The 21,824-nt window shown below is 41.9% G+C and overlaps 1 protein-coding gene across 1 annotated transcript in view; it reads right to left on the bottom strand.

Annotated features, from left to right (window-relative positions):
- pdlim5a (PDZ and LIM domain 5a) overlaps window positions 1–21,824 on the bottom strand; it is a 62,836-nt gene that overhangs the window by 23,397 nt on the left and 17,615 nt on the right. The window contains exons 4-5 of the mRNA XM_053421780.1: window positions 3,987–4,026; window positions 2,872–3,296 (exon numbers count right to left, since the gene is read on the bottom strand). Of these exons, the coding sequence (XP_053277755.1) occupies window positions 2,872–3,296; window positions 3,987–4,026 (465 nt within the window). The remainder of the gene's footprint in view (window positions 1–2,871; window positions 3,297–3,986; window positions 4,027–21,824) is intronic.

Consider the following 21,824-nt stretch of genomic DNA (forward strand, 5'->3'; position numbering starts at 1 on the left):
CTCTGGGACAAATACACACACAAGTACCATGAAGACATATCTGGAACCACTTTCAATAAATCACCTATAAATATACACACACACACACACACACACACACACACACACACACACACACACAGATTTACCTAGCACATTGAATAGAGTGATTTACGAATGTCTCTCAACACGTTCCTGTCACAGCAGCAGCAGCTGTGGGTGTGGGAGTGTTGACAGCTCGATGTGAGCCTAGTTACACACTTACAGTTCCGCGGGAAGTGTCTCACAATATACTGTAGTCTCTCCCTCTCTCTCTGTGTGTGTTTGTGTGCCTCTCACTCAATATCCGTATTGGTCATTAATGCCGGGGCTGAAAATAAACTGTCGCCTCAGCACTCTATGTCACTTCCAGAGGTTTTAATAATCTAAATGCGTGTGGGCAATAAACTGCTGCACTTGCATAATGAAAAAATTAGAAATCGAGCAAACTGAATCAAAGCATTGGAATTAGTAATGTTCTTAATTAATGATAAGAAATTATGCATTGACAACAGATGACATGTTTCATGCACAAAAGATCTTTCTGCACAAACCAATAAGCCAATGCATGCAGATGCCAGGATGAAGTATTCGCAGGAAGATATATACAGAGACAGGACTACATAAAAAGGTAAATAGGCAAACAGACATATTTTGACAGGCTCCAGAGACTAACTTTGTGACTTGAGGACGTGCTGCAGTCTGCAAAGCAGAAGAACAAGGATTGAAAAGAGGAGAGAAAGACAGAGGAAACTGACACACAACACATTCTTTGTGTGTCCTTTTCTAATTAATAAATCCCCTCTGAAACGAACCACACAGCACATTTATATCATGCACACAAGCGAGCAGGACACGAGGGCGGACACATGCTGTCTCACCTCAGCAGCAGAGTCAAATAAAGAGAACCTGCTGTATCAAGGTGGAAGTTCGATTATACATGTCATGGAAAGTGCTTGGTCAAAAATGATCATGTAGCCCACCATGCCTTGTTAACATGATACCCATTACTGTATATTGATCATCCAGGGAGGTTGGATTTTTAAAGGTTAAGTGTGTAGAATTAAGTGACATCTAGTGGTGAGGTTGCATGTTGCGGCTGAATACCCCTCACCTCACATTTCCCTTCCAAATGTGAATGAGAACCTGTGGTAGCCTTCAGTTGTCACACAAATTCAAAAGGTGCTTAGTTTGTCCAGTCTGGGCTACTGTAAAAAACACTGTGGCCTATAAAGTATTTGAATATAAAGGACCCAGTCTCGGAAAATGAAAGCAACAATTCGTGCAATTTAAAAGAAACACACTAGTGAAAACATCACTAGGATTATTCTACATTCGATTTCTGCACATAGATCCCTTGCCCCTAAATCTTACACACTGAACCTTTAAGCTGAACTCTGCTGCGGACGAACAAAACAACTGTTGAAGCTGAAGGGTGAAAAATTCTGCACGGATCATTCAAATGAAAAGAGAGAGAGAGGAGATAAAGTTTAATAAAGTAGAGATGTTATTAAATGTCAACTGTGATGCATGAAGGAGGCTATGTACCCGTCTTAAATTCATCTGTGCGTGTGTCTGTGTGTATGTTTGTGTGTGTGTGTGTCTGTGTGTGTGTGTGTGTGTGTGTGTGTGTGTGTGTCTGTGTGTGTGTGTGTGTGTGTGTGTGTGTGTGTGTGTGTGTGTGTGTGTGTGTGTTTGTGTGTCTGTGTAAGGTTATATTGTGCAGATGACTGGTGTCTGCTGAGTCTCACAGAAACCGAAACCACTGATCTTTTTGTCAGTGCGTTTCTTGAGAACAGAGCGAGGAGGGGGTGTTTACATGTAACTCAACAAAAAGTATGAGTCAGAAAACAAGTATATTCATTTCGATTGAGTGAAATAATCCTGTAGTTTTAAGATAATTCCCTAAAAGAATGAATTTCAAATGGGAGAATTGATGAAGGTGTGTGTACTTCCTCATGGATTCGAGGCTGAATCTTTTACCAACTGGCTGATTTTCTAGAAGAGCAAACAGAATGCCACTCAGCTTGTGTTACCGATGCAGGCTATATATACAAACTTAGTCATAGCATCACAGCATAGTTATACCCACTATGCCTCTGGAGAGAGAGGAGTTGGGGTTGTGGCAAAAACACAGGGAGGTGGCGTGTGTGTGTGTGGGTGTGTGTGTGTGTGTGTGTGTGTGTGTGGCTGGGGGGGATGGGGGGTGGGGTGTAAAGGATGGCACAGGACAAATCAAACATGATGAATCAACACTTATCAAAATAAAAGTTAGTAATGTGTCCTCATACACCCAACCTTCAAAATGAAGGTCCAGTGGAGACGTCCACTTTCATTTAAGACAAAATAAAGAAAAGAAAACCTCAACGCAAAGTGAGAGCTTCGATTTATCCATTTTGTAAAACCATCACACCAAGGATTTAATTTCTTATGAAATCTGGTCTAATATTCCTTTTTAATGTGAGTGCTAAAGTCTTAAATTTGAAGATTTTAACCAACGGCAACTCAAGGTTATGTTTTACAGCATGTTCCATTAGTTTAAGAGCAGATTTAATTTAAATTCCATCACTTCTCCAGTTTTCCATCCATCGCCAACCCGCAGCTATTAAGTGCCCTTCAGCACAGAGTGTCCCTCGCCAGGTTGCTACAGTGACGTGTTTCCAGTCTTGTAGCTTTAACTTGTTATTTTCTCAATGTCAACCAAACCAGCTGCAAAGAGCCAAGATGAGACATTTCTTACAATATCAAACAAGACTAAAGACTCAAAGGTCAAAGATGGAGCCGAGACCGATAGATAAAGCCAAAAGAACAGAGGACAGATTTGTTTGATTGGCTGGAGAGGCCGCCACTCACCCATTAATCTGCAGCGGCAACGCTCCGCCCTGACTCTCCAACAGGCCCCGCCTCTGCCCCATGGCCACCTCGCAGGCGTTCTCATTGGAATACAGGTTGATGGGGGTGTTGTACACCGACGGCTGAGGCGGAACCAGGACAGGGGGCGAGGAGGAGGCAGAGGATGGGTAAGAGACAGGAGGTGGGGGAGGAGGAAGAGGAGGAGTTGGAGGACTGGCGTAGGAGGATGCGGGAGTGAAGGCGGAGGACGGGGAGGGGATGAAGGCAGCAAAGGGCGACTGTGGCGGAGTGTACTCGCTCCTCACGCCACAGCCCCCGAAAGGTCTGGTGGCTTTGCTGTAGGGGCTGGAGGGGTGAGGATGCGGGTGGGATGGTGGAGGCGGGGGGGTGAGGGCCACCGGTTTTATGATGTCTGACCTGTCGTCCTACCAACACGAGGGAGGAGCATGCAAATACACACACAAAAAAATAAATCACAACACAGCACACGCTATACTGACGCCTCCCAGCTTTTGATTTATGGATATGTTGTTCTCCAAATAGTAAACTTTGATTCAATTTAAAAACAGCCATATCAAATCTAAATAGCTTTACTTTAATTTCTAAATTCAGTTTCGATTTCCTTGAAATAGGGAGGCATCGGTATAATCTACAGCCAAACATTAATGGAGCATTGATAAAAACATAAAATAAATCAAGACAAAGGTTTTTTTCCATGCAACAAAAGTTTGTATGGCACCGTTTCAGAAGGGTATAATAACTTCACTTCATTATTCAGAGAACATAGAGCAAGGTACACCAGGTGAGGTCGTTTTTCTTTTAATCTACGATATATTTGCATGGCAACGTAAAGCTGCATTCAAGACCCAATTAAACACATTTTGAATACAGAATTTTTTTTTCATTTTGTCATACATTTGACAATTTGTCACAATAAACTATAAAAAGTACAGATTCCAAAATGAAAAAGTTAAAACTCCTGCATCTGGAGCCACCTGGTGTACCCTGCTTCATTAAACAGTAATTTTCTGTGATTTGATAAATGGACTTTGGATAATTGGATAAATGGCTGTTTAACTTTCTGTTTTTTCCAGTGACATGCTGGGTTACAGTACCTTTGGAGCCACAGCAGGAGGTTTGGGAACACTGGAGGCCCTGGAAAGAGAGAGAGAGAGAGTTATTGTTGCACAACCACAATTTCTTTTAATTTCAATGTTTCTTCTATCGTTCATTGGATTTCCATGCTTATTATGGATTTAAATGACTGTTAACCAACACCATGTGGGAAAGCAAGTGTTTCGTTGGTCTTCACATTGCCATTCCAAGCTGCTTCGACCCTGCAGTAACATGTCGGAGGGGGAGAGACTCTGTGGTTCCTTTGAATTACAGCTGAACCTGAGCTCTGAGCATCGGGACCGATTGTTGAGAGGCTTCTGTCATCAGCTGTGGTACAGTCCAAGAGTCTTATTGTGTCTCTGTGTCAAACTGGGAAATCTGAGCTGTCGGAGCTGAACGTTGTGGTTTCCTTCAGTGTATGTGTGCGTTTGACTCCAGCTGCTTTCAGTATAAAAAGGCCTGTATCAATGTGATACGCTTGGTGTTTGATACTCTTTAAGCCAGCTGCTGAAAAAGGTCAACTGTGGATCCACGATCTGTGGCGATATCAGCTTAGCACTTCATCCAAATATTCATTATTCCTAAGTCTACAGTGCTTTACCCCCCTCCCCCCACACACACACACTTTACTGATGCAAGATTAACTGAAGCGTTCAATTTAATTACGGTAAAGCTGGGGTTGGCGACATACTTTTGGCGTTGTTGACACCAATATTTGACCAATCACAGGACAGTTCAGAGAGAAGCTGCTCCTATTGGCTGTTCTCCCAGGCAGCTACCCGTGCACACATCCTGCAGGAAAGGTCGCAATTCCTGCTTAGGTAACAATTACCTACGCTGCAAAAGGAGAACTGACGGAGCGAGTCCAAGAAAGTGAGTCAATGTCGGCCGAGCATTTTAGAGATGGAGAGAACTTCAGGAATCGCATAAGCAAATGATGGTTGCCAGGTGCATTACGACTTAATTGAGCGCGATATAAGGGGAAAAGTACACTGTGTAATACAAATTAAAGGTTAAATACACTTTGCAGTAACCAAAGGCGTTTAAATGTCAGCAGCCCAACATTCCTTTCAGAGCAGCGCTTTATGAAACTTCGTGAGGGAGGTTCATGTCCTTCATCCCTGAAAATCTGAACCGACAGCCTTCTAGTAGCTTCACACACGTCAGTCTGCAGGTACAGCTTCTCAGAAGCTCGTCCTCCTCCCTCTCCGCCGCTAGATCTTAAATGATTATAACACCTGTAGCACAAAATGGCCATGAAATGAAAACAGAAAAAGACTCTACAACTCCAATAACTCGTAGCCGTTACAGTGGAGACACACAGGTCAAATAGTAGCTTTCCTCATACCTGTGGATTACACATCTATATAATCCTCTAAAGAAGGTGATAGGTCCAACCATGAATGTAATCACGTTTAAAACAGGCTGTGCACTGCCCTGAGTAAAGATTCAAACAAGTTTTAAACATGTCTCCCTTCTGTCCTTTTATATGACAAAAGACTTTCAGTGAAATAAGCAGCCAGTGTCATGCAGCAGCCCTGTCAACCTGTGGGTGGGGCTTAGTAGCTGGACAAGGTGGGGAGAGAGGAAGCAGGGGCGGGGCCTCATTTGCATATTCAAAGACCTCAGTCATGAAAGGAAATGTTTCCTGCCTGGTACAGAAAGTCAAGACAAAGTGTTTGAGTGTCACTCCTGACATCACCTCACCTTTCACCTGAATTTTCTTTGTTTACATGAGACTCCCGGCAGTATGTCCACCCTGAGTGTTTCCATGGACACACAATTGTAAACAGTCCAGCAAAGTCAAAAAGTCCAGCAACACCAGAGAGCTTCCAAGCTGACATGAGCACAGCGATCATCTCGGTTGTGCAACCACTGGCACCGGCCTGAGGCACGTGGAACAGATAGAACAACCCCAGAGAATCGGTATTTCAGATATGAAATGGTCATCCCTGGGTGCTGTAGCTATAACTGGAAACACCAACATGGAAACGTGTTGGCGTCATATGGCAAGAGGGAGAAAACAAATAAAAGAGATCCACGGTGGAAAGGGAGCGAGGAACAGAGTCTAATTTAATTCAGGTTTCAAACTTTTCCTCCGGGGATTTGAATGTTCAGAACTGATCTCATGCTCTAAACAAGCCACCTCACCTCATGTTACTGGAAGCCGGTATGACCCAGAGGCAACCAGTGCACACTGTAACGCATTAACGCAGCAACAACAGAATATTCTTAAATGGAAATAAAAGCTGTTATCACGACACAGGGCTTCCTGCTGAGCTGGTGCCAGTGTTGTGCAAGTTCACTACTCTCATGAACTAGTTAAAATTTCAGTTCATACAAGTAAACATGAATAGTTCACGTTCATAGTTCACCATTTAAATTCTGAACTAGTTCATATTTCAGTTCATTTCATAGTTTTAAGGTGGAAAGTGAGAATGAAAGACTTAACTTGCTAAAGAAAACCTTATCCATCACTACCCCTTGCCTTTACTGTCGGAATGTTTATCAGACAGTGTGTAAAAATCCCTCAGATAATAATAAGGTGCATCGGATCTCGGATGTAGTTGCTGAGTCTGCGTCTCTGCTTTCTCTTGCCATCTGTATATGAGACCGAGAGCTGTTGTGTTGCAGGTATGGCCTGCCCCTTTAAGGAAAGTTTGTAGTGTGTGACGTAGTGCACCAGGGTATTGTGGGAAAATACGCTTAAAGTGTGTTTGTAGGAGAAGTGACGGAGCACCTAGAGGTGATGCGAGTGTTGCTCCTGCTGTATATCCGAGAAATAAAGTGGCCGCATTCCAAGTAAAGAAACATCTCCTCCTCCTTCTTCACGGAGCGGTCCGGACGGCTGGTTACCGGCCAGACAGCGAGCCAAGATAACCAGTGACACGGGCGGCTCCTGGTACAAGCGACATAGGAGACTGATTTATCATGACGTGACACATGCAATGTAAAACAATACATTAACGTCACACCATCATCCTCTAACCCCGGGGACGCAAAGGAGGTAGAAGGGCTGCGAAAAGCAGTCCGCCTTCTTTCCTCGCCCATGTTAAATACTTTGGCTGTTCGCACCGGCAGCGTAGTGCCGGGAAGAACCAGGAAGCGCCGCAGCCACACACACAAGCACATAATCTCCTGTGGGGGGGTGGCGGCTACAGGCTTGCGTAGGTCAGTCACCTGTGAAGACCAGCACCATTTACCCCTGAACCAGCGCGGAGAAATGATGATGAAATGTAATAAAAAAAATTGAAATATAAAATTAAATATAAAAAAGTTAAATCAAATTAAATATATAAGCCCATTGCGCAGGAATTGCGCGCGCAGCTATTTTTTTTTTTTTTTTTTTTGTAATTCATTTTTTTCCTGTTTTTATATTTAATTATTTAAATTAACATAGAGTAAGATATTTTGCAATTAATAGGATAAGTCCTGCCGAATTAAAGTGTAACATATTGCCAGCTTGAAAACGGGAAGGACTGGGATTCGAACCCGGATCGCTCCTTTTAGAGACCGAGAACGCTACCCACTAGGCTACCTCGGCTATGGCTTTAATCTGGAACTAAGCAATATAAGAAGATGGACCAATTATTGTGTCGGTGTCGTTGTCATTTTATGCTGCTTTTGATAAACACTTCTACTTTACTACATATATTTGACAGCCTTACTTAAAAGTTACTTTTATATTTTTGCCTTTTAGATACTGGATGAAACCTATTGTTAGAGAATAACCCAGTGGGGGGGGAAATATTTTTTGAGAGAAGATTCCAGATTCATTCACATGAACCTACACTATACGGCTCTGTTGAGCCGTATAGTGTAGGTTCATCTCTGATCCATGAAGGTTCCTTCTACCAAGTTGTGTGGTACGGAGCCGAGACACTGGCCAGAAAAGAAAACACTTGGAATACGTTGCTTGTTTGGTCTGCATATGTGTGCCATGAGTGATGGGTAACATAGTGATAAGTCTAGTTAGTTGGTTTCGGTTAGGCTAAATCGCGGACCTTTTACGGGCACTGAGCAACGACATGGTGAAAGCATTCGATTTAGACAGCGTCTCTCCTGAGGAGAAAGTATTGAAATGTCCCGAGGGTCAGTGAACAGGTAGGGGTGGGGCACGTGAAAGTTCTAGGCCAATGGCTGTAGGGTTTTGTGGGATGCCAGGCTCTCATTGGCTGATGAGTTGGCGGGTGAATGAGGAAGGGGAGTGAAGAATACAGTGGTGGATGAGAGGAGTGTCGGAGTTACGAACAAGAAGCGTGTCATGTTCGCTGGACTTTAATAAAGTTACACTTAAAGAGAGAAGTTTCCTGTCGTCTATAAGCGAGGACGCTACAATATGAACGTGTTCACCGTTCAAATTCATTATTTGTCATTGAGTTGCGTTCAGTTCATCGTTCTCATAAAAGTGAACGTGTTCATTGAACGCGTTCTTTTGCGTTCGTTCATGCACCACACTGGCTGGTGCACAATAAAGGAACGAGACAGGACAGCGCATCAGACACTTTGCCACAGGAATGTTTCTCCATAACTCCGATGTGTGAGGGTCAGAGAGTAAGTGGATGAATAAAGACACTGACAGTGTGATGGTGACAAACATAACAATCCAAGGGTCCACTCCTGCACAGCACATGGAGAGGTTTGCTAGGTTGTATACGTATATGTGTGTGTACTTCTCAGCACTTTGATTTCATAGTTTAGGAGCAGTAGCTATAAGATATGTGTTGGTTCTCTGATTTTGAATTTGTAACGGTCCAGGTTCTGTGTTAAATGTTAAAGAGTATTTTCTTTCAGAGTCTTTCTCCTGCTTTTTGTGCTGAAGGCTCTTTGGGTTTAGCTTTGATACCTTTACCATATCAGGATCCACACTGTGTTAACCATATACAATTAAGTATACAAATATGATTATGTACAAAATATATCATTTTATAATATCTATTATACTTCTATTGAAATATTTCTCATCAGGGTTTGTATTTCATACAAATATTTAAATATGTTGTCTTGTTCTGAGTTGTTTTGTAAATTAATAATTTTTGATATTTGAGCTTTAAATAATATCAACATAAAATATATTTTCTTGAGATTTGTTAACTTTGCTGATTTACACTCTCCTCAACGGTCCTTTGGACTTTACATTTATGGACCAAAACAGAAAAGCAACACCAAAATATTTATAAATATGCAAAACAGAAATCCAGAGCAACACAAGCAGTTGACATACTTTCAACGGTATCATGAAGAATTCTTGTGCTGTAGGTTCAACTTTATATCCATTAATATGTGAGGCAATACTGTTTCTGTCCTTTATACTTTGTACAAATATCTCATTAAAATTGGACAATGTAGATTATTGAACGTGAGCACTTGGATGTTTCATGTTCATGTGTCAGATTTATCCATACAGGCTAGTTTCCATCATAGTCCTTAATATTACTGTTGTCCCGTGTATTACCATTCGCCACATCTGGACAATATTTGCTTGTAACATATTTTTTTCAGTTTACTAGTGTGTAGCTGTCTGAACATGATTAATAAGAACAAGAGTAAATAACGGTTCCAGGTCTCTGCAGGTTTTCCTACATTGATGCAGTAAACTAACCCGTCACAGAGGGGAGGACACCGTCTCTTCTTCATCTCCTCTCAAATCACACGTCCCCTCGCGGCTGTTCTCTGTTCTCAGTTGTGCATTTGTGTTTAATCTCTCTGGTCTATTCTTACTCGAGTGAGATCACTGACCGATGTTTCCAGGGCTGCACCCTGACATGCCATCCGCTTCACCAGCAAGCGAGCAGCCACACTGAATCAATAAGAGATTGTTCTGTGTGTGTGTGTGTGTGTGTGTGTGTGTGGGTGGGTGTGTGGGCAAGAAGCAGGAGTGGTTTTAGTGGAGGTAGCACTGACTGGGATCTGTTAGTAACACCAGTGGAAGCCGTACACACACTCTGTGCGACACAAACACAAATATAGTCACAGGGAGCCATGTTACACAATATATGTGTCTAAAGGAATTTGACAAGTGGAACTGATTATGTCACACGATGCCGTCATGTGACCTTGTGTTTACTTAAACAGAAAAAACTACCCACATGGGTTTACTCTGAGAAACGATATATATACACACACACACACACACACACACCATGCATACGTAGCTTATATATGACTCCTTGCAATCATCTCTGTCTTGTTTGAAAGTTCACACACATAATTATATTTCGGCAATAAGCAGCTCTTAAATGATGTGTGCTGCCACTGACTGACAGACTTCTTGAAAGCAGTGAATGGACAAAGGCTGATTAACGAGAGTGGTTGCATAATGTTAACAGGGTGGTGCAAAGGCTACAAGGATCAGTTTGTACGCTCAAAGGCTTCTGCACCAAGGTTTAAATGAACACACACACACACACACACACACGCACACACACACAGACACACACACACACGCACACACACACACACACACACACACACACACACACACAGCCAGTTTTCATCTTAGATCGGCACATAGTTTGTCTTGCTGAGATACTTTTGGCATCTATTAAATGTTTTTGGAATGATCTTATCCAACTCTTAAAACAGGAAAAAGTATTCGGACCAAAAAACGTTCAACATTTGAAAAATCAAGTGTTGTCATTTTTAATAACCAAAATTCATATTCATTCTCTTGTTATCTCCCTTTGCAAAGGCCACAACACAAAAGCAACTAAGTAAAAACGTATGTTTTTCCTTTCGGATGAGCCAAGCACCTGTACCGTAATACTTCAAATAGACAAGCATCCAGTTCTAAGTAGTGGCTAGATTGACTTGGTTTTCTTAAATGCTCACTTACAGCAGTAAGTAACTCTGCCAGTTTCATTATGAACATCCTCAGTCGCTCACCTCCATCGTGGTTGTGCTTCCATTGTGTGGCTTTTGCGGTCGTGTTGTTGTTCTTGCATTTGTGTTTTCCGTTAACGTGCTTGTGTGAGAAGTCAAAGGGATGAAAGACATAGTGAAGAAGAGTCAGGGGGACATTGTGACTTTACATGTTTTCTTTCTTAGTGTGTCCGAGCATCAAGGTGCAACTCTGATAAGATCAAACCTCTTTCCCACGGGACCGAGCTACAGGTCTGAGTATGAAACACGTGACGCAGAGAGAGCCAGGCACTTACTGTGCAAACTGGTAACTCTAGCAGCTTGGTAATTTATGTACAGGCACAACTGTGACCCAGGGCCGTTCACTGGAAGCTCTAACTTTGTTTATTCAGTCTTGATTAAAATGTTCTTTCCTTCTCAGTTCTCTTTATATTCCATCTCTGCTCCTTTCTATTTCTCTCAGCTGTACTTTAATGAATTGGTCCCTGCTGCATCTCTTGCACTTTGCCCCTCCCTCAAATGATGTCACTCTTTAAAAAAAAATGAGTGATAATGATTATTAAAACAAAGCCTCCTGAAATGTATACAGTCCTCATTTCCTAAAGGACACACACACACTCACACTCACACACACACACACACACACACACTGAGCACTGAGCACTGAGCACTTCTGTATTTATTTCTTCTTCTGTACCTTATTAGGGAAAAGGGAACAGTGTGCTGTTGTGGTTTCAGGCCTTTTCCTCTCAATTTTACCTTAAACTGAAGCAGACAGACCAACGTGACCAGGAGAAAATGCCCCACTAAGAGCAGAGTGACTGGCAGAATCATTGCCACGTGTGGTTCAGCTTTTCAGTGTCTAATAAGAGTGTGTGTGTGGGTGTGCGCGTGTGTGCCTTTGGTGTTCGGATCTAAAGTCTAAAGTAAGTATGATGCACTTACACACTCAAAGACAGAAAGAGCGATCAGGAGTGAACGAGGGCTAAAGCCCCTGATTTCACCGACTGGTGTAACAATCTTTGCGGCTACGATTAGACCCTTAAATATATCTGTGTTATCTCTCTGTAAGTTTCATGACCACAGCGTGAGTTTATCTAGACATGGCCTTGAAATAGATCTGGAGGCTGAGTCTGTCAGACTTTATCAGTCCTCACATTAGCAAGAGCATCTGAGACAGGGGTCACCCGCGGATCACAAGTACTGTAGCTCTGTGTTCCGTGTGTGTGCGCTCCATGGCCTTGTCTATTTGTGTGAGTGTGTGTGAGTGTGAGTGTGTGTGTGTGTTTGTGATCCTCCCTGTTCGTTATCCACTACCTCCCACCACTATCTCCGCTGAGGCCTCAACAGGCCTTTCAGCTGGTGATGATGTCACATGAGACCCTGAAAGAAATGTTGACACTTACCAGACCTAAGGAGCTGAATATGTGTAACTGCAGCGGTTTCACTGCAAAAACATTACTCGATTAAATAAACTGAGAAAATTTGCTTTATGTAGGTTGAACAGTCACAGTCGTAGGCAGAAGAAACTTTTATTTCCATTCCACTGACTGTTTTCACGACTGTGTTTCCAGTTGTGATGGTAAAAATCCACAGTGATTCACATGATAAATCAACATGGACCTATAGCCAGAAGTCATTATTTCTCTCAGTTTCTCATTGAGTTCATATTTCACATGAAAATCTGAGCAACTCAATAACATGTGTGTCCTTTTCTGTACTGTGGTTCAGGAGGGAAGGACCTGACAGACCAGGGCCTGAACATAACGCAACTGGGTTCACTGTGGTAACATAGCAACAAACAAGCACGTCTAACAGCTCACTTTTAACAAAAACCCGCAGCAGTGGACCGGGACTCTGAGGAGTCTTAAAAGCAAAATCATGAGGGGAAACAGACACATTAAGTTCAACCCCATCGCGGTAGGAGAGAGGAAGCAGTGTCTCCAACAGCCTGCAGGTCAACAGCACTGCATCAGAACCCTGACAGAGCACATGGAGCAGGGGGAGCAGAGCCTCCATAACGAATACTTACCATTCCAGTAGGAGGAAAGGCCAAATACCTGTACATCTTATTGTAGCTTACTTGTTCACTAAATAAAGGTTATACAATACGAGAAAGTGGATGAGAATAGACCGTAGGAGGACAGAAATATGTAAATAAAACTTAAACTAGAAAGTGCATCTCTCTGCCAAAGGCCCAACAGTCCCTTTATGAAACTGCATATTTCTACAACTCACACTTTTGTCATCAGGGTTAAAAAATTACTCTCTGAGAAATCTATGAAAATGAAAAAAAAATCTTCCCTGACCCATATCGCATCCTTTCCATAATCCTGCTAACTAACAAACAAAGAAGTAAAACATTTGAAAAACACAAGCTTGGCAGAAAAGGCTTAATATACTGCTACTATACATATTTTGAAAAGTTTGGACAGTAAGATTTATTCTAGATCAAACATTAGGTATAAGATCTCATATGTATGGAAATATTAAAAGTGTTAATTCAGAAGAGTAACTGCTCTGACCTATACATCCAGTGGCCCCCCAAACTTTATATCATCATAAAACAGATGAACACTCGAGGTACAGTTACAGCGTGTAACTCTTCTTAGATGTTTTCCAAAGACCATAAAACTCACATTAATGCAAATATATATATCTTTCAAAGGCCTGACGGCAGATGTTTTCTTTTACATGAAACTGTAATGTAACTGTTTGGTTTTAACTGCGGCGTGTGTAGGAGCGGGTTAGACTTACAGTCTGCCCTGTCTCCTGAGTCCCGGGGCAGTAAAACCATAGATGGGATGTGTTGTCTTTTGAAATCTAATTTAAAGTTTTACAGCTTTGTTTCACGGTGGACTGAACGAGAGGGAAACCCCGTACATGTACACAGAGGAGCTCTCATGGAGATGTGGAGACAGACACACGGGCACAGGGAAAAGCAATTGCAGTAAAATAAAGTTTCACACAAATAAAGTGAAGTAAAGTAAATACACCTACATTTCATCTGGGTTTCACTCCCTACAGCCCTTTTCTCAAAGTTAATGATTCTTGACCTGATAATGACCCGTCACCTCTTTGCTCACTTCATTACACTGTACTCCGCTGTTTAAAAGATTTAAAGTGTTATTGAATAAATGAACCACTCAGCCGTAGCCAGCCCAATTGGGAAATACATACGAAACATTCCCACACTGCAACCACACGTGGAAATCGCAAAACCGATCTTTCTTCTCTCACTGCAGCTAATTGACAAACACACTTTGACAATCTTGACGAGAACCATACAACCGGAGGGAGTGGAGAAACTCCAGTCCGATCCCCAGAGCAGATCCGATATATCAGCATTTCCCTTCAGGGCCATCAGACGTGTAAACACAGTTAAAAACCCAGCAGAATCAAGGCCCTGGTGGGATTTCTTGAGACTCAGGTGAAGATTGCATTGTTTCAAGTGTGGGTCCTGGGAAAGAGGAATTTAGGAATCTCTGCCTCGAAGGCAATAGTCAGTAACAAGCTGGGGCTCCATAGGGGAAATGAATGGTACTTAGGGGCCCCCAACGAGATGAGGACATCCACATGAAGGGGTCCCCGATGGGCGGGATTAAAGCTCCGAGTCCGGATTAACAGGCCTTTGGTTCTGCGGTTTTGTAAGATCTATTCGACACCACACAACCCTCTCAAATTATGTACTTAAGTAAAAGAGAAGAAAGAGTATTATGCTCTTATAATTTCAGTGCTGTCTACTTCACGACTCCTTTTTTCTCTCTGGCAGGTCAGTTATTTTTCTAAGGCAGCAAAAACAGACTTAGGACAGTACATCAAGCAAGAAGAGAGAAAGACAGGATGAAGAGACAGCGCTGCAGCGGGCGTCCAGCACCGAGCGTCAAAACTGATCCACAGCTGGACCTGGAAGTGTTTTCCATCTGGCTTTCGCTCTGCTGAGAGGGTTATGGCTATTGACGGGTGTCAGCATCACTCATTCAGATTCACTCACAGATGAAAGATTTACTGTCTCGTATTTGTTGCCCATGATTTTTTTTCCCCCTCACATCTTATTTTTCATTATCTGTTGAATGTTAGACTTTCAGCTTCTTGCTTTCTTTATCTCACTCTGGCTGTTTTCGTCAAAGCCAAGTTTACACTTCTTGACTTTCCCAGTGGGCGGATCGCTTTGCAGTTCACACCGCACAACTTCCTGATGTGTCATCGGGAGTCTTGATGTCGCGGTGAGTTCGTTCTCCGCGGCTGACTGGCAACAGGGGATCACACTCTACGTTTAATCAGGAAGACACACGTGAAAAGAGACATGATCTCAAAAGGACACGTCGGGCTGGAGGAGGTGAAACACTTCAGTGGACGTCACAGTTGTAAAGAATACAGATCGTCTCGGGCTGCATGTTTTTGTCAGATCTGGACCTGAGAGGAAACGATCCGAGCCCTTTGACCAGTTCACACAAACCAGTTAACAGTCCCTCCAACACCCTCCAATCGTGGGCTTTTGTCAACGACTTGCAAAACTCGTCCGCAACTGGTAAATCAGGCTGAAAATGGTGTAGCGTGAGCTCGGTTGAACACACAGTACATAAATAAAGTGTTTTTTCTTTTTGTCATGTACATGCAGTATGTCGTGTTGTGTCCTAAAATGAGTCATAGACGTGTTTAAAAATGGTGTCATCTGATTATGTAATAAAACCAGGGTGAAAAACAAGACACAGTGATTCATTTGTCTGAATTTAAACATGTCCCAGTCGACCTGACCTGATAACACAGAGCGTGGACTTCAAGATGAGGGATAAACAATGAAAGATAACAATCTGTGTGGAGGAGTGTAAAAACATGATGATTACAATTTATTATAGAGTCATTTGTCACTATAATTAGAAGGTTATTTTATTTGGGGGGGGGGGAGAACTGTGCAGAGTCTGCAGTTTGTATTCCGTGACCTGCACCCTCAGTGCTTATGGGATGTAGCTTCTTATTTTTGCTCTGTTAATCAATCCAGATGATTCCTCACAAGGTTCCAGCTGTTCGCTCAGCTACCACTCAACACTGCTGGCCGGACTAAAGATGAGTGCGCTTGGCGTACAGTAAGATATGTTTGGCGAACGACGTAGAAGAATTAAAACGCTGAGACAGATGAGCTCAACAAAGTGTTCTTGGCCCCAGAAATATCTGTGGGCTACCTTCACAGACCCCCGATGTTCTGGGGATTCGTGTTTTCCTTGGCAAAAAACCACAGACTAGCAGAAGACAGACAGAGACAGGTGTGGGCGAGCTGTAGCTGCATTCTGATGGTATTAGGATATTACTGGCGAATACTCCGAGCCTCGCCATGGAGGATGGCCATCGGTTTTCAGATGATCTTTGGCAAATACTGCAGGCCAGTGAGAGACAGAGACAGGTGAGCCCGGCTTAGCTCTCTTGGCTTTGGAGCATCTTTGGCAAATATCGCAGCTGATTAAGTGGCAATGGCAGCTGCACTGCGAGTGTCTATTAGTGTTGGTCAGGATTTACAAAGAGCTGTGATGTCTGCAGCTACAGAACAAGACCTTCATGTTATAACTGAGCAAGCCGTTAATACACTTGTTATATAAGTATGTGACACATTCAGATTCATTATTATTATTACCTCCACCGAGGAGGATATGTTTTCATCTGCATTTGTTTGTCTGTTAGTTAGCAGGATAACACAAAGGCTACTGGACAACTGGCCATAAAACTGGGTTGGATGTGTTATGGGCCAAGAACCCACTTTGTGTGATGTGTTGTTTCTCAACATTCCGTTTTCCTGGATATCTCACAGGATCATTTGTGGATCAACCTGTATCTCGTAAAATTATTTTTGGCCTCAGAATGGAATGCGTACCCTGAGTGCCATTCTATTATTATTATTATTATTATTATTATAGAAGTAGTAGTAGTGATATACGATATGTATTTGTGTATTTTATATGTATGAGTACAAATGGCAATAATAATCTTTATGTGGTGTTTAAATACATTCTTCATGTTGGTCTCTTATATTTTGTCTCTCAAAATATCTATATTATCACATTATCATCATCAGTGATAGTAATACTGCTAAAGCCTGTGCCAGAGATACATAGAAATGATAAGCCAGTCATCTAAGCTACTGATAACATGATAGTTCAATTGATCTCCATTAGCCTCCAGAACAAACAAATCAAATTGATGTGATCTACAGCAGCGTTTACAGTAACATGATTTCACCCTGGAGGCCTCAGGGTTGAGCACCACAGTATTGCAGGGTCGTGTCCTGTTAGTTAGTGCTGTGACAAAGTGTACCCCTGCATAAGCCTCTATCGGCTTTGAAGCACTTTAACAGGTCAAATATTTGCCCATTGTAGTTGCATTAGCGCAGGTATTTGTGTAAAAGCGTGGTCTCTCCTGTTTTTGTTAAAAAGGGAATCCAATTATCTCTCTGCCTCCAAGCCAGACTCATATAAACATGCTGTTCTTGTTCCTCCCAGGTCAGCAGAGAGCTTGCTGCTCATACTGGGTTTCATTTCAAAGGGTGAGCTAAAAACAGGCGATAGATCATTCGATTAAAGCAGCAGCTTACAAACAGGTAACCGACCCATACCTCCAATACATCACATGACAAATTACGTAAGTAAGGGATACTTTCTCACATATCTGACGCGAGTCTGAGGTAAACATCAATGCATGTATGTGTGCCTGTGTTTGTTGAATATGTGCTGCATCAGCATATATGCACATACAACCCAGGCATCTCATTGTCTATATAAACAAAATAAAAACATATACCCCCACCCTACATAAACTTCCCTCATCCAAACCCTCGTGCAGACAGGAGCCCACCACTCAAAATAACTTCAGCAGCTGCCAGTGTGAGATATGTGTGTTTATGTCAGTGTGTGTGTGTGTGTGTATGTGTGTGTGTCTGTTTGTTAGGAGTAAACATTAAGGTGTACTGTAAACCCCCTAATGAACATTTCTACTACCACTCTTTGCCTCTTTGCATGCAACATGTTTACTTGGATCCCCATTAGCCACCGCGTTGTTTTGAAACTACCGAGTGAGCAACATCCAGAGTTGTGTGGTGATCTCAACTTTCATGATAACGGATTCGTGCATTTGTGCATGCGGTCCACACATCAGTGCCACCACCACCAACAACAACATTACTGCAATCCACAGTTACCGCACACATGCACAAAAGATCTAACCGTGGCCTGAACTTGTGACTTGATGTGTTGTGATGTGAGGGCTCCGCCATGGAGACACAGAGAAAAGACTCGTCAAGCACTGTAATTATCCCGTTTGAGGTCCTTTCAACACAGTGAGATCTGCACTGTTGATAAAAAGAGAGGTGGATCCATTAAACTCAGCCCAACACAAAAGATGCTGGAAAACCTTTCTTCCTGGCGTGAGAGCCCGTTCATCCAATCATGCGTTTGTTTGCTGTGGACCATGATGTGCCCTCATACATGTGGGTGAGAACATCAAGTCCACTGTGTTTCTTGTTCTACCCTTTAACTCCCTGAAACACAAAGGGACCTTGAGACTGTGCCATTACCAATGAGTAACACTCACATGCACACAGGACCATTAAATAGTCAAATAGGCTTCAAAAAGACCGTGGGGAATAAAGCGTTTAGCCAGACACTGGCAGTTGAAGTGCAGTGAAACACAAGGGTGGTTTTGTTGAGGCCTGGGATGATTGGTTGAAATTAACAGTTTAATACATTGGTGAAACTCGACAGAGAATAATTATCATTAAAGAGCCTCAATGGAGCGTTGGAACGTTGTGATCGCACGATAGTGGGACCGATTCAAGAAATAGCCATCAGCTGCTTTTATAACTCCTCTGGAACTTACAAATGTTACTCTGTTATGTAACGCCCATTTAAGACATGATCTCCAGAAAAAGTCCAGAAAATTACGAGTAAGCTTTCACATGTGCTGGCTGTTTGCCCTCATGCAGCAGGAGATTTTCTCTATGAGATTTCATAACAAAAATAAGAAAATGTCCGGTGCATTCAGGCAACGTGTCCAGGAGCCAAGAGGCAGGACGTGACATTTCACATGGACGCCAGCTTGAATCTCATCGTCTTTCTCAAGTTTACATCTTTGTCCGTGTCTTCATCCTGTGATGTACATTTTTCAGTTTCGCGTCAGTTACGTGTTAGAAACCATCATTAGAACATTCTGCTGCTGTAAATTACCCAGTTTCCTGCTATATTCCCACTTGGACATTTTCCGTGCAGGGGGCTGCAGGAAAAGATCCCCAAAATATCTGGAACAACTGACTTGGACATTTGCGCTCTCACACAAAGCACCTCCACAAAATCTGCCAGGACGTCAGTTCAGGTCAAACAGCAGCTTTAGTTTTCACTTACACCCTGTTTAAAACGTATGTGATTTATATTCTTCTTTTTCATTGCCAACGTCCATTTCTCAGTCTCTTCTCTCTCCTCCTTCCAGCCTTCTCTCCTTTCCCATGTCGGAGGGGACATTCCCTTGTCCTTTTGTAATGTTCCATAAAGTTTGTTTTTTTAAAGGTGACGAATGACCTGAACCTTTACAGAACATTGAGGATGTTCCTGACACGTCCTATACTGGTTATGAAAGTGCTGCAGGTCAAAGTTCCCACATTACTTTGAGGGGACGTCCCATTTGGAGTATTTTACATTATTATGTTACAAAGACATTAGGGATGTTAACAAAACATATGGTCTCCATTAAAGTTACTTAATCAGAACGTGTGTGTGGGTTAGGGTTAGGGTTATATAAATATATCTTATTTATCTTACTATGCTATACATTGAATTATACATTGAATTATACTATAAATATATATATATATATAATATTTCCTAAATATATATATATATATATATATATATTTATATACTATATACTATACTTATATTTATACCTCTACTATATATCATATCATATTATATCACTGTCTAACAATAACATTGCCATCATATCATCAGTACTATTACCATCATCTTGCCACTGCACCTTATCTACCTATTTATCTTGTGCTTCTGTTTTTTTTTTTATTCTATTGTATTGTATTTTATTGTATTCAAATGTACCAGCTGCTATGATGGTTTAATTTCCATTCGGGGATGAATAAAGTAATCTATCTATCTATCTATCTATAACCAATATAACAATAGTATAATTCAAATTGTATAATTATTTATTCTTTAAAGCAAAATGCCAAATATTTCCTTGTTCAAGGTCCTTATATAAAAACAATCTTCAAATGAAATAACAATTAAAATCAATGCTAGTTGCAGCTCCCATGACAAGATTCAGTTGAAACTACCAAAACCTAACCAACCAGCTCTTTGACCATTTGTGTGTGTCAATGTGTGTGTGTGTGTGTGTGTGTGTGTTTGCGTGTGTGTTCATGCGGCCCATATGTGTTTGATCTCTCTCAAAGTAATACAGTCCGTCCTGCTAAAAAGATATTAGTTGTTTTATGTTGGTCTGAACAAATGAAACTCAGTTAGACACAAGAGATAAGAAAGGGAAAATGATCCGTTGAAAGAAGATATTCCCAGAAACTAGGCTGCGTATTTTTGTCTGAACTGTCTAGTGCAATCTAAGAGTCTAAACACAGAGCAGTGATGTTTGAAGGTTCTCGGCCGGAGCCATCGTGTACGGTGATCGACGGTTTAAAGAAACTGCAGAAGTTGTGAGCCTTGGAGAATCCATCATGGATTATCTGTGGCATGTTACTTCCTCCATTTGCCTGCCTTGACTTATTTTTATTTTTATTTCAACCTCACTTTCTGTGGAGGTGAGCTGGACCCACACTGTTTGACAGAGAGTAACAGGGGCTGTGCACCAGGGGTTGGTGTTTTGACAGGTCTTACTGACAGGACAATGCAGAGTGCATTCCTAGACAGAAGAAAAACTCTCTGGCCATGATTGAACTGTTGAGTAGAACAACAAACATGAGGCTAGGCTACTTCTCTCCATTACATAAGACAAAACTAAATTATTGCTCTGTATTTCTGAATCATGCTGTCGCTTATAGTGTATATTCTTATTTAATGCTGTTTTGGATGTATATAGTGAGTATTTCCATTGAGTATCTGGCTCTAAAAGGTTTATCCCCAGTCGGCTGTAACATGACCAACACACTTTAATCCATGCAATTCATTTTACACGTCAGACACTTGTGGCTGTTGCCAAATATAGTTCAGCCTGACATTCTGAGATGTAGGAGGCATAGTGGTCATACTGAAACTAAGTGGAGTAGGTACTTATGTAACTGTTCAACAGTTCACTAATGTAAAGTAGTGGGAAACCATAAAAACTCCCAACATATTTTTAACATTACAAACAAAAAACCTGATAAAACACTACAGACCTTTTTGCATCCGCTCATTTATAAAGGCCACATAAAAAAATGTCATGGATCACAGAAAGTGATAAAAGCTATAAAGAAGAAAATCTCTAACATGTGATTATTTTTGTATAAACCTGCTTTTTAACAAGGGAACCAGCTGAAAATGTGACAGCCTGCACCACGTCAAAAAATCTGAAGCATGAGTTTATAAAAAGATTCAGAGAATATCACAGAAATCTGCTGCCGATCAAAAGAAAATCATGAAATCTGAATTCAGGACGAATGGAACACGATGACTCAGCACCTGTTACCTTCCGTGCTGCTCGTTTTCCATGGGGAAACAATGAGGTGTCAGAGACGGCTAAATTGATGTTGGTGTGTCATGATTCTGTTGTTAACCATGCCAATTCCATTCATGCATCTACCTGGCATTACTTTAAACAGCTTTTTACAGGATGGAGAGGTGGGACAGTGCCAGGATAATTAAACCCCTCCTTATATCTGCCATGCCATCTTTAAAAATAATTCTAGCCTCATGAGTTCAATCTCTTTCCTGTAGCGACCACTCGGCTCAACAGCTTCTCCTTCTCTTGCTCCTCTCACATCTGCTGCCCAT

The sequence above is a fragment of the Pleuronectes platessa genome, chromosome 4, assembly GCF_947347685.1.
Source record: "Pleuronectes platessa chromosome 4, fPlePla1.1, whole genome shotgun sequence".
In the NCBI taxonomy this organism is placed as follows: Eukaryota; Metazoa; Chordata; class Actinopteri; order Pleuronectiformes; family Pleuronectidae; genus Pleuronectes; species Pleuronectes platessa.